Below are 15,401 nucleotides of genomic sequence, written 5' to 3'. Positions count from 1 at the left end.
TGTGTGTGTGTATGCACTTGAATAAAAGCAATTAATAACTTTAAAACGTTACAATGCATTATTTCCGCGATTTTGTCCATTGAAGTGTTGAAATAATTCAGAAAGCAGTTTTCTAGAACAGTTTTTAGAACAGTCAAGTGGTCAAATGTATTTTCTCTTATCACTGTTAGTATTTTACTTGTCATGATGACAGGTGAGGCATTTCCTCACCTGTCTTCTCTGACCACACGTCACTGAAAAGCAGAAAAATTGACATTAGGTAGAAACATGTACAAATAACACATTCACTTTTTTTTCCTACTACAATTTCTTTTTATTATATTATCTTAATTTAGGGAGACATAAAAACACTACTGGACTTCTATTCTGAAGCTAATGGCATTACGCTTCTAATCTACGAGGCTTGAACAATTCAAAATTGTCTGGAGTGTGTGGAGTTTCAAGCTTTATAGAGTTGCATGAGAGGCCTCGTTATTTACATCACATGCAGGTTAAACTGGAACTATTCACCCCTCAGAGTGGAGGATCGGTGGGCTTTTTGTTTGCCTGGCTCACGAGAGAGATGTTTGATCAGTTCCACAAAATAGCCGCACAGGCTAGTCTGTCTTTAAGCTTTCTCTAGCCTTTCATAAATCACAGATGAAGCTGCCAGTTCCTGCTCAGATGTGAGCTTCGAGCGAAACCAAAAGAGACATGGAGCAGAACTGTGCTGTGCTGATTTGTGTCGGACTTTCCCTCATGTCATTTACTACAATGAATTAACACACTTTATAGATTCTCTTTGTGGTTAACTACTTGTATAAAATAGCTACAAAGTTGCTGTGTGTCATCATTAATATTCTCTCGGTAATAAATCCGTTTACTGCTGTTTAATCCAGCATGTGGGCGGTCACAATTAATTTTCATCAGTTTATCGCATAACGAGTTGCAGCTCCGCAGATCTTGTAACTTATTTATATTTTTCTTCACGTTGTCCAAGCCATCCAGTCATGCTGACTCCACCCCCCACGCCACCTTGGTGTGTCTTCTGAATGGACTGAAGCGACCAAAACACATCTCAGTCCCAGACACAGGTGAATGAAACTAGAGTGGAACTGGAATCAGGCCTAATGCTGCAATGTAAGATTTTGAAAGTTGAAATCTGAGACCTTCATCTCTGTTGAAAGATGTTTTTTTCTCATTTGACGTCCTCCCTCCATCCATCCATCCATCCATCCATCCATCCATCCATCCATCCATCCATCCATCCATTATCTTTACCTGCTTCTTCCGTTCCGGGTCGCAGGTTCACTGGTGCCCATATCCACCTATCACAGTGCAGGAAGCGGGGTACACCCTGGACAGGTCTCCAGTCCATCACAGGGTCACATAGAGACAAAACAGCCGTTCACTCTCAAACCTAAGAACAATTTATCATATACTGTATAGGTGGAAAGGCAGCACGGTGGCACAACTGGTAGAGCTGCTGCCTCTCAGCGAGCAGGTCCTTGGTTCAAACCCCAGTCCAGGGGCCTTTCTGGGTGGAGTTTGCATGTTCTCTCCGTGCATGCGTGGGTTTTCTCTGGGTACTCCGGTTTCCTCCCACAGACCAAAAACATGCATGTTAGGCTGATTGGTAACTCTAAATTGTCCCTAGGTGTGAGTGAGAGAGTGAATGGTTGTTTGTCTCTATGTGGCCCTGTGATGGACTTGCGACCCGTCCAGGGTGTAACCCGCCCCTCGCACAGTGATTGCTGGACATGGGCACCAGCGACCCCCGTGACCCAAAATGGAATAAGCGGGTAAAAGATAATGGATGATGGATGGATGTATAGGTGGATTGCTAAGTCTTGTCCTGAAGAGCTGTTCTCCTTTGTTGAGCATTTGTGAGATAGGTTGTTGAGTTTCTGCAAGGAAGAAGCAGGTAAAGATAATGGATAGATGGATGTTTTGTTCTGCAGCATGATTTTTGGATTTGTTTGCTAATTTGACAAAGGTCCAGTTAGGATATCCACAGGTTTAACTTCTTTGGTGTGTTTCATGCAAGCGATCAAACGTCTCTCTCGTGAGCCAAACAAAGAGTCTAAGGGTGCATTCACACCAGCCCTGTTTAGTCCACTTTAACGAACTGTAGCTCGTTTTCCTAGAAAGTCCGGCTCGTTTAGGGAGGTGTGAACGCGCCATCGAACTCTGTCACGGAACAAAAAGGCGAACTCTGGCCCGGGCTAAAACCTAGGTCTCGGTCCGGTAGAAGCGAACTCCAGCGTGGTTCGAGTGCAGTGTGAATGTAAACAGACTGGGCCCCGCTCCACAGGACAAACAAACACCATTTCTCTGACCTTATATGGAGCCGTCAGCTGCCTTGTGTGGAAAAACAATATTCTCCATGGTCTTCTGTCTCATCTTATGCTCATGCTAAGTCCATTTTTGAAAAATGACAAAATATAACTCCTAAAACTGCTAAAACTTGATGCCACTTCATTTTATTTTTATTTACAGAAGAAGAAGAAGACGTGTCTTCAGAGGTTTTTGTGTCGTTTCTTTCAGTAGTTCTTGGTGCAGCACCCCCACAGGCGAGCGGGGGAATAGGTTGGTTCAACAGGTTGACTCGACTGCACAGTGCAGTGTGAATGCAAACGCACCAGCTCAAATGTAAACAAAAGCTCACGAATATTGGTCCCGAACCGAACCGAGTCTACCGGACTAAATAGTGTGAAAACGACTTAACAATCCTCTAATGTGCAGGGCGAATAGTTCCAGTCTAACCTGCATGATAATCCAAGTACTGTATTTTCCGTACTTTAAGTCACACTTTTTTCATAGCTTGGCCAGTCCTGCAAAGCAACTTGTATAGTTTTTTTTTTAACCTATTCATGATGCAGTTTTGACTGATGCATTAAATGTTCATCTATACTGACATGAATCAAGGAATAAACATCACTATTTGCAGCCACAAAAGGGTCCTCTAAGCTTTTGACAACTATATGTTGTTTCTCTTCTGCTACCCCACTCCCCATCTTCCTCCAGAGTTGGCAGAGTTGTTGAGAAGCAACACAGAGGATGAAATAATTCAATGGTGTAAACATGATTGTTAAATCATGTTTCCATGATTGTTAAATCATGTTTCTTCCAACTGAGGCGGCTGTCTAAACTAAAGCCCATATTGTCCAAAAATAACCTGGAGACAGTAATACATGCATTCATTACGTCTAGGCTTGATTACTGCAATTCGCTCCTGTTTGGTATCAGTCAAACCTCCATAGCACGACTACAACTGGTCCAGAATGTAGCAGCCCGATTTTTAACCAGTACAGGCAAAAGAGAGCACATTACACCAGTTTTGGCCTCCCTGCACTGGTTACCGGTTCACTTTCGAATCCAGTTCAAAATACTCATGTATGTCTACAAATCACTGAACAGCCCCCCATCTCTCTGATCTGCTACAACCGTATGTCCCACCACGTTCCCTGAGGTCAGCGGACCAGTTGCTCCTCACAGTTCCAGGAACTTGTCTTAAGTGCAGAGGTGACAGGGCCTTCCCTGTAGCAGGACCAAGACTCTGGAACAAGTTACCTCTGCTTGTCAGACAGCCCCCCTCCCTCTCGGTTTTCAAGTCCCATTTAAAAACCCACTACTATTTGGTGGCTTTCAACACCAGATGATCTGTGTTTTGAACATGTATGCTCCACACTGGTTTTTAGTCATTATCTGCATCGTTTTTATGTCTATATTCTGATTTACCTCATTTTGTATTTTGCTTTGTGTGTTACCTGTTGTTCTGTCTGTACAGCACTTTGGTTGGCCTTGTCGCTGTTTTAAGTGCTCTATAAATAAAATGGTATGGTATGGTAATGGATTCAATGAGGTGGAATGGGACTGGTGAATTTACCAGTAACTTGCTTGCCAGACTTGTTGGCTTGTTATGTTAATTAAGCCTGTTCAGGATCCCAGGTATGTTCTGTGTGTTATTATAATATCAGATTAAATGCCTGTTCTTGCACTTTGTGAAATACACTTCTAAATAAATGCAACCTTGTGTACATAATTTCGCTCTACCACATGTACCACATGAGGTGCGAATGACAATAAAGAATCTCTGACTCTGAACATCTTCAGCTTCAGAAAAAAGTCCAGTTGGTTTTGTTTTTAACTTTTTTTTTTTAGGATTGGTTATGATCTGGATGATAGAGAATTTTCAACAGCATAATGCAAAGGCACAATGTTTTACACCTGCTTGCAAACAAAACATGAAACTTGTACATTTGCCTTTTGATAAAAATATATTTATCAATGTTCTATAACAGCCAATGTAAAGTCCTGACCAAAGTGCATCTATTAGAAGTACACTCACTTTGAGGACTTCTTTATAACCCACCACGAAAGATAAGGCAGAGCAATCAGGTTTTTTGTCACTGTTTATTTGTTTTGTTTTAGTTATTGAGGATATATAGGATTTTTTTTTTTTTCCTGGATTATTGAGCATGAACTTTAATGTTTATTTAGTTATATTGTTGGCAAAAAAAACATCACGAATAACTAAATATATTTTAATGAAACCTAACATTAGATTCAACAAATCCTGATGCATGTTCTATAATCCAGGTAGAAAAATCTAAAAAAGTTAAGTCAGGTCATCTGGATGGGTTCAACATTGGATTCAACACTATTCAAGATGGCTGCAACGGCCAAATTATTAAAGAAAATGCATAAATATGTCTATAACTGTGACAGTAGCTGAGCATTGTCCCTGACACACATATTTAAAGGGCAACCCATTGCACCACATATATATCTATAACCTTGGCAAAAACTGTTCGACCCTGTCTGGCTGTTAGCAAAATATCTTAAGACTCACTGGACAAGTTTTAAAGAAACTCTCAGAAATTAATCATTGTCTGTACATCTATACCAGATTAAATTTTAAAAATAACAATGCCACCACAGCTAATTGATGTTAGTCAACACAAAAATGTCTATAATTCAAGGAATGTTACAGCCATTGAGCTAAACATGGGTGTTGTAGTAAATGACAGTCAACAGACACAAGCTATCACTATTTTGCGTGGGACTGTGCAAAATGTTTTTTTTTCCAAGGCATTATGAAAACAAATATAACTCCATCCTTTCTCAACATGTTCTTAGGCTAAACTAGCATGGAAGTGGTGGGAAATATGCATTCAAAGAATGCTGGGCTTTTAATAATTTTGTCACTAGATGCAATTTGATGATCAAAATATCCTTAACTTGAAACAGTAAAACTAAACCACTGCAATCTTTGGTACTTACAACCAGGTAACATTTGGAGAAAGGAGAGGAACTTCTGTAAGGTTGACCTTCACGCACGTAACATCTGTTTGTATACAGCTACAACCAGCTGGAAACTTCTGCAAGACTACACACAGACACAAATAAAAACTTTTAGACGTGAGTACCAGCAGTCAAAAGACACAACATGAAGAATATAAAAAAAATACAGTGCAGAAATGTGTCTTTAAAATTAATACAAACATTAGAATTAATCACAGGATGTGCTGTACAGTATAGGTTGGGGGGGGGGGGGGGTGTTAATCTAACGTTGTTAGCACAATTTTCAATAGTCTAGCTTGAGCTTGCTAATAATTTAGCTAATAAAAGAATGAAGGACAAAAGCAGAGTGTAAACAAAAACAAGCAAAACACTATAACTGTCTCATCTGATCAAAGTTGATGCTACAAAGATGTTCAAAAATTAGCACAAATAATATGCAGACACACTTACAGCACCCAGAGGAGGTGTTGCTTGTCACAGTTTTGTTCTGAATTGTTTTGCCGACAAAGTCTGCCATTCCGAAGTTGTCACCTGCAAAGTCATGGAAGGAGAAAATATTACAGTGTTGGTATCTGAACTCAACAGATAAGTCCAGAAGATAAACTCTCACCAGCAGCACATTTTTATGAAATAACTAAAACACTGCATGTCACATCTTTGTATCTTGAATGACTTGAGATTTGAGAGAGGTTTTTATTTTTTTTAAGACAAGGTGTATGAGGGATCTGATTTGTTAACACACCATTCTAGTAAAACTTTCTTAGGTTATAAGTTGATTGTTGACATATATAGATGTTTAAACTAATTACAATTTAAATCACAGGTGGTTAGTGGATTATAGCAATCCATCATCTGTAATTATATAAAAATGTGTGTGTCTTTTTAACTGGACTTCATCAACACATTCCTTCACACTAGAGCAGATTTGTACGAGAAGCTGTCATATTTAACTGAATCACTGTGCCCAAGTTAGCCAACATTAACACTCACCGGGGGAAAAGTCCACCTCCTCACATCACATCAGGACATAACAAAAATAAACTGGCCTTATAGCTACAGTAGGTCCTCCAATTATTCACATCGTAGCTTCAATTATACAAAGACACACAACAATTTCCACCAGGTCAATATTTATTAGACAAAAACAAAGACTAAAAGCTGAGTGTGAAAAACTAGACCGACCATAACTGTTTTCAGAGGATTCAAGGAAAAGTAGCAGCCAGGAGTTTCTAATTGGATGCACCTGATCATCATCAGTGTGACCACATTTACAAAAGCAAGACTTATGTCTGTTTATAATCTAGAACATATAGGTGTTCACACAATGAAGAGTTAAAGACATCACCTTAAACAAGCAACTGTTGTTGCTGACCACCTGCCTGGGTTCTGTTTCTAAACTATTCAGTGTCCATTGCTCTACAGGGAGATTATCAGCTAGCAGAAAACTTTTAAGACAAGCTGACAATCTTCCCAAAGTGGATGTGCCAGCAAATTCACCCCAAGGTCAGACCATGCAATGCTCAGACATGTTTACATTAAGCTCATGAGCCACATATCAGATTCAGTTGCCTCTCTTTGCAGGTTAATGGTTGCTGGTTAAAAAAAAATACAAAGTATGGCTCATTTAGAGAGGCTGGAGGAGAAAACGTCTGTCTACAAAGAACATGGCAGCACAACTTAAGTTCTGGATTAATGTCCTTTGAACAGGTGAGACCTAAGTAGTTAGGTTTACCCATACTGCACAGCGCTATGCTTGGTATAAACCAAGCACAGCACACAAACTGTTCATACCAACAGTCAAGCAGAGTGGTGGTGGGGGTGCTGTGATTTGCTGGACAGGGGAACCTCAAGTTGATCTTGAACTCACTCTACACCAAAGTAATTTAGAGTCCATCGTGAGGCCATCTGAAGCCAGAGCCAATCTGAGTCCTGAAACTGGACAATTATCCCAAATACAGCAGCAAATCTATGAGAAAAAGGCTGAAAAAGAAAAGAATGAAGGTGTAGCAATGGTCCAGTCAAAGCTGAGGTTGAGTCTTAAGAAAGCTATACATTAACAAATGAACAATTCTTAATGAACTGAAAGAATATTGTAAAGAAGAGTGGGTCACAATTTCTCCACAATTATGTGAGAGACTCAAAGTCAAATAGAAAAATTAATATTTTAAGCAATTGCCGCTAAAAGTGGTTTTACAAACTATTGAATCACAGGGCAGGATTTGTTTTCCACATCATTTTTGTGTAATGAATATTAACATGTTGGAATATATTGTGTTGTTTTGTACAATTCAATTCAATTTATTTATATAGCGCCAAGCACAACAGAAGTTATCTCAGGGCACTAAACAAAAACGTTCACATTCATTATAAATGCCAATTAGAAAAGTTTTCTATCTAAGGAAGGAAGCTACACTTGAGTATGTCATAATATATAAAAATACTACTTTGTAGAACAGAAAGACTATTCTAATAAGCTATATTCAACAAACTCATCCGTTTGAGTTTCTTTCCATCATTCGCTTTTAATGCCTGTAGCCTAGCAACCCCTTATCAGCAATGAACTATACGTGATTATTACTAAGAGAAGGGTTTACATACCGACAGGTAAGAATTTCTGTTTTGGTGATTTAAAGGAAAGACAGATTTTGCATCAGCAGCTTAAAGCAGAGCACGTTGTAGCTGTGGCACACACTATGTCTAAATTTAGGGATGGCAATACATTCTGCGTGACTGCCAAACTCATCTTCCAGTCGGCTATTCTCCCTGATGCTACAGCGAGACTGTGAGCCTCTGGTAAATAGAAGAAATAGAGAAATCGCTCTGTTGTGGAGACACTTCGTGACACGCCTAATTGTAGTCGCCCAAACATCTTGGTATGACGTATAGCCATCCATTTCTTTTACCTCTGCCCTGTTTAGGAGTCTGACTTCTATCCCAGCTTTGAAGGGTGAGAAGCAAGAGACACCCTGTACAGACTACCAGTTATTCACCAGATCGTATGATACAATATTTTCACTAGTCAGGACACCTAGAGGATGCTGCTACTTGTCATATTCCCAATGTGTCCCCTCTTTTTCCTGTCACTTGCATTTATTCTTGATGCCACATGTGCTCTCACTCTCTGGGTTTATTTCTTGGCAGTGCTCTCCCACTTCTCCATCCAGCCCACCTTTATAGCATCTTCTAAATCAAAACAGTGAGTGTGAATAACAGAGTCTATTTAGTGTTCCTGCCAGCATCTGCTTTCCAGGTACTTCATTCCAGCCCGTTTGGGTACAGATAATAACCACCATGATTAAAGCAGTGCACCTCACTTTGTTAGTCAAATGTGACAAACTTTCTTATTTCTCTGGGCTTTTATTTCTTTATTTTTTGATGCTGCTTTTTGTTTTAACAAGACTCAAACTTACATCCATTAGAAATTACTTTAGCTTAAATTGAAAGAAGAAACAAAAAGGTCATTGTTTTGTTCATACAGCAAGATAGAGGTAAAGTAACACCATTTTTTATCTTTATTTTCTCGCAAAGAGGATGTGACAACACAAGAAAGAAGACAATAACAAATTAGACAAAGTTATGCTTTTGTCATCTTTTAGTTAAACATGTTCATCACAATCAGTTGTAAAACCATTTGGGTCTGTGACTGTCTCCTGACTATGGATGCTGGGGGGTTTGGATGCAACATGAGCCCCTGTTCTTTGGTAGGTTGGGTTCAGTTGCAGCAAATTTTCTAATTCAGTATTTTTATTTTCAGCTTTGGTGTACGTAGTTGAATTATAATGAACCTTTTATATTTTAATTTGTGAATTAAATATAAAGAAATGTCTCAGAACTTGTGAATTTGTTGGTTACATCTGTACAACTCCTTCTGCAGCATCCTGTCAAAAATTGTTTGTTTTAGCTCCAGTCACTCTCAAAAAGTGCCAACTCCTGATCCAAAACAGCAACGCCATGTGCAGCTTTTCATTGTTTTCTCTGAGGTCTGGCAAATCAGACAGGAACTTTGTTTTTAATTTGGTGTGTACTTGGATTTTGTAACCTTGTTGGGGCATTTTCTATTATCATACAGTGGTGCTTGAAAGTTTGTGAACCTATAAGAATTTTCTGTATTTCTGCATAAATAAGTCCTAAAACATCACCAGATACTAAAAGCAAAGGTTCACATACTTTTGCCACTCACAAATATGTAATAGTGGATAATTTTTCCTCAACAAATAAATGACCAAGTACTTTGTATAATATTTTTATCCCATTTGTTTAGCTGGGTTCTCTTTATCTACTTTTGGAACTTGTGTGAAAATCTGATGATGTTTGAGGTCATATTTATGCAGAAATATAGAAAATTCTAAAGAATTCGCAAATTTTCAAGCACCCCTGTAACTAGTAGTGATGAGGTTCCCTTACAGAAACCAAAATTGGGTCCTAATATTATGGAATGGTATTTTTGAGTTAGGGGTTAGATTTAGGGCTAAGATGTGACTTGAGTTAGAATTAGGGTTGCTTATGTAGGCTTTATATGTAGATATATAGATATGTATATGAATGTATATTCATGTGTATGTATGTATGTATATAGGCATAGGTATGGGCATATATATTTATGGAAACTTACTGCAAAGCCATGAATATTTTAAGTTCTTTATACATATGTATTTTGTTGCTGTGTTTTGTCATGTTCTTTGCAGGTGAACAGACAGTGGCCGGGTGTTTTGCCGTGTGCTCTCTTTGAGTATATTTCTTATATTTTGGAGTCTTACTTTGTCTTTTCTTTCTTTCTATCCTATTAAAAAATAAAAATAAAAAAAAACCTACACTAGATAGTCACTAGAATAAATATTTCATAATAATGGTGTGGAGAGGATGGCTGTAAGGGGAGAAGGGAGGCCATCAAAAAAAAAAAAAAAAAAAAAGAATTAGGGTTGGACATGTTTTTTAATCTTACAAAACAATTCTATCTCAAGAACAACATACTGCCATGACGCTACATTAGCTAAAAATAAACCTCAACATTTTTGCACGACACAGTTTAATTAGATGTTTCTATGCAAATGTAGGTCTGTTGCTAATGTATTTCACTTGTTACTTTCATTTTCAGTGTTTAAATGGCCAGACTATCCCTTTAAAACATTAAATACATAAAAATAATTGCTGTTTTGTTTGTTTTTATTTGGTAAAATGCATGTAGAATGAAGAAATAAAGCAACTTGCAGCGATGGAAACATGGCTGTGATTTTTTTTAACCTGCTGAGCATGAAGTCACTGCTGCGTAATGTGGCCTATAAAAGCATCATTGTACTGACTCAACACACCACACATGAGAGCCAATTGCCAGTTGAGCCCATACCAACATGGACAGTACAAAATTACATTTTAGACAGTCTGCATGTTTTGAAAGAAAGTAACTGATCCTGGGTTTTTTCTGAAAAGGACAGTGAGACAGGAATGGAGTAAAAATTATTCTGTCAGACATTTTACCAAAACTAAACAAGAATGGTGTGTGTCAGTTCAATATTTAATTTCAAGAACAACACAGACGAGGACAGTTGTGATAGCTGGGGTTCAAATGTCTTTGCTTTTAAGACTTTTTTTTCTAATGTTTTACAAACTGACGTCTGATGAGCACGGAATGTAAGTAAGAAGGGCCAAAAAGTTTTAAACCCTTGATCCTGATGATAGGAAAGAATATTTTCCTTAACAGAAACTATAACTGGTTTATTGCCCATGTTATAAGACAAAAGGAAAACTGATGTGTGACCTCACAGGAAAAAATGAAATTCTTTATTTAAATCATGAAAAATGCAGTAATGTTCAAATATCCTGGTGAGTTAATCAAGACTCTTTGATATGAAGAAAAGTTCTGGATAATGATATCCGTGCCACTATACTAGAAGCAGAAAATTAGTCCTCTGAAATACAACTACTTTTTATTTTCCTAAGTTTGCAAGGTTTAGCAACTTTAGAAAAATGTGTCCAGGACGATTGAAACAAGTTTTTAAAGGCAAGGCGAACTTGCTGCATGTGAAGTTGGGGAACAGTAATATTGTTTTCCTAATCATGTTTTTGAAGTTATTTCCTCCTTAATAAAGTTTGGATGGGGTGAGAAAGTAGAGTCTGGTCTTCTGAAGGAAACAAGAAGATTAAATTAATAATGTCTTCCATTTCAACAACAAAAGGTGAATGTTTAAAACTTGAGACTCAACACTAAAACAACACTTACAATTAAGCAGTTTAAAACACTGCCAAGAACAAGAGCAAAGGCTAGCATGGATTTACGTTAGGATCTATGAAAGGGCGCACTGCTGTCTGGCACAGAAAGTCATAATAGATCTCGTTTTTATGAGGAACCCATAAGTTTGTGGAACTGACTGGGAAAATTAGATATTTTTTCCTTAATGTTTTATTATTATTATTATTATTTTTACCCCAGTAATTTGACAATAAGTACCGGCAGTTAGGGAAAATAGAGAAATTGAATTGCTTTTCGAGGTTCTGGTTGTTGATACATATTCTAAAATTAAAGGCCTAGCATTCCTTGAAAGAGTGCATATTACCCACCACCTTTTGTTGTTGAGTTTACAACTAAGATCATCCTATTAAATGACAAGGTTCTCTAGCCATTTTGGTCAAACCTTATAAATAAAATGATGGGCGATTCCATGCAATATTGTGAAATGTTACACTCAAGAGTTTTAGCTCAATATCTGTAGAACTGAGTTATAGGCAGTTTTGTATTGTTCTATATTAATTAGCTGTGGCAGCCATCTTGAACTCGACTGTCTCCAAAAATAAATCAGTTATATATGAATGAATATTTCAGTGAATATTTCCTGAACCTTTCATTAATTTTCATCCAGTGGATTATGAGATATTTTGCTAACAAACTAACATGGTTGATTCCTACATTTCATGCTAAAAATCTGAACAATGACTAGAATTTGGAGTATTTTTTTGTAAATTACTCTCAACTACAGCTACACCAAATCTTAATACAATATCTGGAAAAGTGACTGAATTATAACCATTTTGGGGTTTTCAATGGTCAGCTGGCTGTGGCAGCCATCTTGGGATGGCTTCAAAAGTTAAACATTTGTAGATGCACATCTAATGACTATTTCCAGAAGATTTTATTAAAACTCCATTTGTTCACAAGATATTTTGCTAAGAAACAGAGTTTACTCCAAACAGTTAATAAAAATGTAAACAAAGATCTAACAAGCTTTTAACTCGAAATATGTGTTGGAGATCCTCTTTCAATATTTTGCTCATACATCATATGCATTTCTGCCCTACTGACAAGTTTCCTCTTGTCGAAGTCAATTAGTTGAAGAAAGTACAGTCACTAAGATTTTTCTTTCCAGTGTCTCATCGGTTGAGCAAAGATTCGGAGAAATTACAGATCAACAAAGATGACATGGAAACTCAGAGGAGTGAAAATAAGTTGTGAAAGAACTGTTTGTCCATATCCCACATTTTATATTTCACAACCTTTTTTTATTAAAATAAGTCAAGTTAAAGTACCTGCAAATCTCCACCTAAAACTAAAATGAGCTACCATTACTTTCCAAGGAGATGTGACACATTAGCGAAGAACCATGACAAATCACACAAATTTCTTCTTGAATCCATTGATAAAATCGCCCCGTTGTTTGCTACATGCTGTAAACATGCTATAACTGGATCACTGAGTGTAACGGTGGCCTTGGAGCTGCATTTTGACACTCTGATAGAGTAAAGTGACTCCTGTGGCGTGCTTTTATAAAGAACAGAGTGGCAGGTTTGTGAGCTTGCTTTGATTTTCAGTGACACGCTTAATGATGCACAGAGAGAGCAACCTTTTTATCTGGGACTGAAGGGAGGGCAGCTGTGAAGTGTTCTTTTGTTCGTGTTTGATATTTCATAACTAATATTTTTAAAATGTTTATGGAACCACAACTTGCTTCAAAGGACACTGATGCCACAATGTTTTGTTGGTAAACATTACAAATGTGACCCGTGCAGGCAAAATGAGCCCCTATGAGAAATTATTTTAACTGAGTGATCGTCATTTCATTTGATGAGTCACACAATGAAGATCTGGAAGAGAGTTCTGGAAGCTAGACTTAGACGAGAGGTGAACCTATTTGTGAGCAAGAGAGAGCAGTCATGTAAAACTGCTAGATGTTATAGAAGAAAAATATAATGTATAACTAATGATGATCTAAACTAGATCTGATGTCAATCAATAATTAATGACTAACTTTCAAAGCTTTCAAGACGTTTCAGCTACTTAATTATTATGACTTCAACTAGGTGAATTAGAAACTAATTTTTTTAACATGTAAATTGTGTAAATGTAGGCACTACTAGTTGCACCTCTTTGCAGCGATGAGTGTTTAAGCTATACCTAAGCTTAAAAAGTACATTTTTAGAATTCATGAAAGGAGAGCAGATGAGGCAACACCAGCTTATACAGTACTATTTAATAATTTGTACTAAACTGTAGCATGATTCAGCCTGTACAGCATAGCTAGATATGCCACAGAAGCTATCTACTAGCCACTTCAAAAATGAACAGCTATCACATTGGCTTTATAGGCTACTTTTAAAAGGTTATATTATTAGCTTTCATTCTGGTTGGACCACATTCACACTGAGGTAAATAGGAGCAAATCTGCTGATTTGTGAAAGAAGACATGTTGGCATTTTCCCTTCCCCTTCTCTGTTGGAATATCCATAGCACACACAGATTTCTGGCATTTTAAAGTATTTATTTACTGCACATTCAAATATTATGTTATTATATTACATATATTTTGTGATTATTTTTGACATTTCTTGCATAGTCAACCCTTACTCAGACCTATTTAGTCAAAACGCCAAGTGTAAACGTTTGGGCATTTTGGTAATGGCTGCTGTTCCCTCAGTGAATCACAAGGTGCTGTGACCTGTTCATTGTTTTATATACAGTAAGTCTATGGTTAGGACTGACAAAAGTTGGTAAAAGTGCTACTTTCTTGATCACAAGAGGCTGTTGTCACCTAAACCAAGGATTAAATTGTTGCCTTCTACCAAAGAAGGCTTGTAGATTAAATTGTCTAGTTTAAGCACCACCTAAATATCTTCAAGATACACACTCTCACCTCTGCTCAGCTCGTTCCTGTTCCACCTGCATGGAGCAGCTGGTGAAGAAATAATTCACTAAGATGAAGCTAATTGCTGTTTGGCAGGGAAGCTTGCTACTGAAGGTCCAAACCTCAGTAAAACTGAATTCAATACTTCTTGGATTTAAAATCAAAGCTTCCTTTGGTTGGGCAGCTGTCACTGGAAAGTCTGCCTCAGGCTCAAGAAGAACAGAAATTAATTGGGGTCAGAACCTCCAAATTTCACTCAATCCACATTCTTCCTTTATGATGGCCATTTCTCAGCCTTTCAGAAAGTAGATAATGTTAAGCTGCAGATGTGTTCCCCTCCACTGCCAGAACACACACAACTATCACCGAGCATCATGAATGAGTGTACGCTGCCATAAAAGCAAGAAAAAACAGTTCTGAAAGTGATACAGCCACATGTGGGTGGACGGTGTGGAGCTCTGACCTTCAAGGCAGGTTGTAAATCAAATTAAAATCAAAGAAGACAGCAAACTAGACATAGGGAAGTACAGCATCTGGAGTAATGCTTGGAATGTTGGCAGGTGTGGTCATAAATCAAGAAGACCACAACAGCCACAGCCTGCCAAAGATTTAAAATGAGGTGAGTGGCTTCTTGGATCGGACCAGGTATTACAGATGATACATTTTGAACTTTGATCTGGAAAGTGAATGGAGGTGTTTGAGAGGATTAATAGGCTCCCAATGGAGAACTATTGATTTAAACTTTTAGCTTCCATTTCCCTTTCATCCAGCAGAATGGCAACAAAGCAGAGGGCTGAGAGGTGTTTAGTTTCAACCCGTCCGAGAGGTTGACTGCCCCACCTCAGTTGGAAATCCTCATATCAGTAGAGAAGGTAAAGGACAGTAGAGAAAATATTTCTGGCAATCCAGTGAGTTATTCCAGTCATACGCCTTCTGTTTAGATAACACTCTGCTGCAGTGAAGAGTGGCTGGGTTGTGGGAGGGTAGTTCAAGGAATGGTCCAAG

At 37.9% G+C, this 15,401-nt stretch overlaps 1 protein-coding gene across 1 annotated transcript in view; it reads right to left on the bottom strand.

Annotated features, from left to right (window-relative positions):
- The window catches only part of rxfp2a (relaxin family peptide receptor 2a), a 122,267-nt gene that overhangs the window by 70,167 nt on the left and 36,699 nt on the right, over positions 1-15,401 (bottom strand). Inside the window, exons 3-4 of the mRNA XM_037687368.1 lie at positions 5,737-5,817; positions 5,266-5,371 (exon numbers count right to left, since the gene is read on the bottom strand). Coding sequence (XP_037543296.1) covers positions 5,266-5,371; positions 5,737-5,817 — 187 coding nt within the window. The remainder of the gene's footprint in view (positions 1-5,265; positions 5,372-5,736; positions 5,818-15,401) is intronic.

Source organism: Nematolebias whitei, chromosome 14 (assembly GCF_014905685.2).
Source record: "Nematolebias whitei isolate Nwh7 chromosome 14, NemWhi1, whole genome shotgun sequence".
NCBI lineage: Eukaryota > Metazoa > Chordata > Actinopteri > Cyprinodontiformes > Rivulidae > Nematolebias > Nematolebias whitei.
Note: the sequence above shows the minus strand (reverse complement) of the source record. Positions and strands in the feature narration are given on the sequence as shown.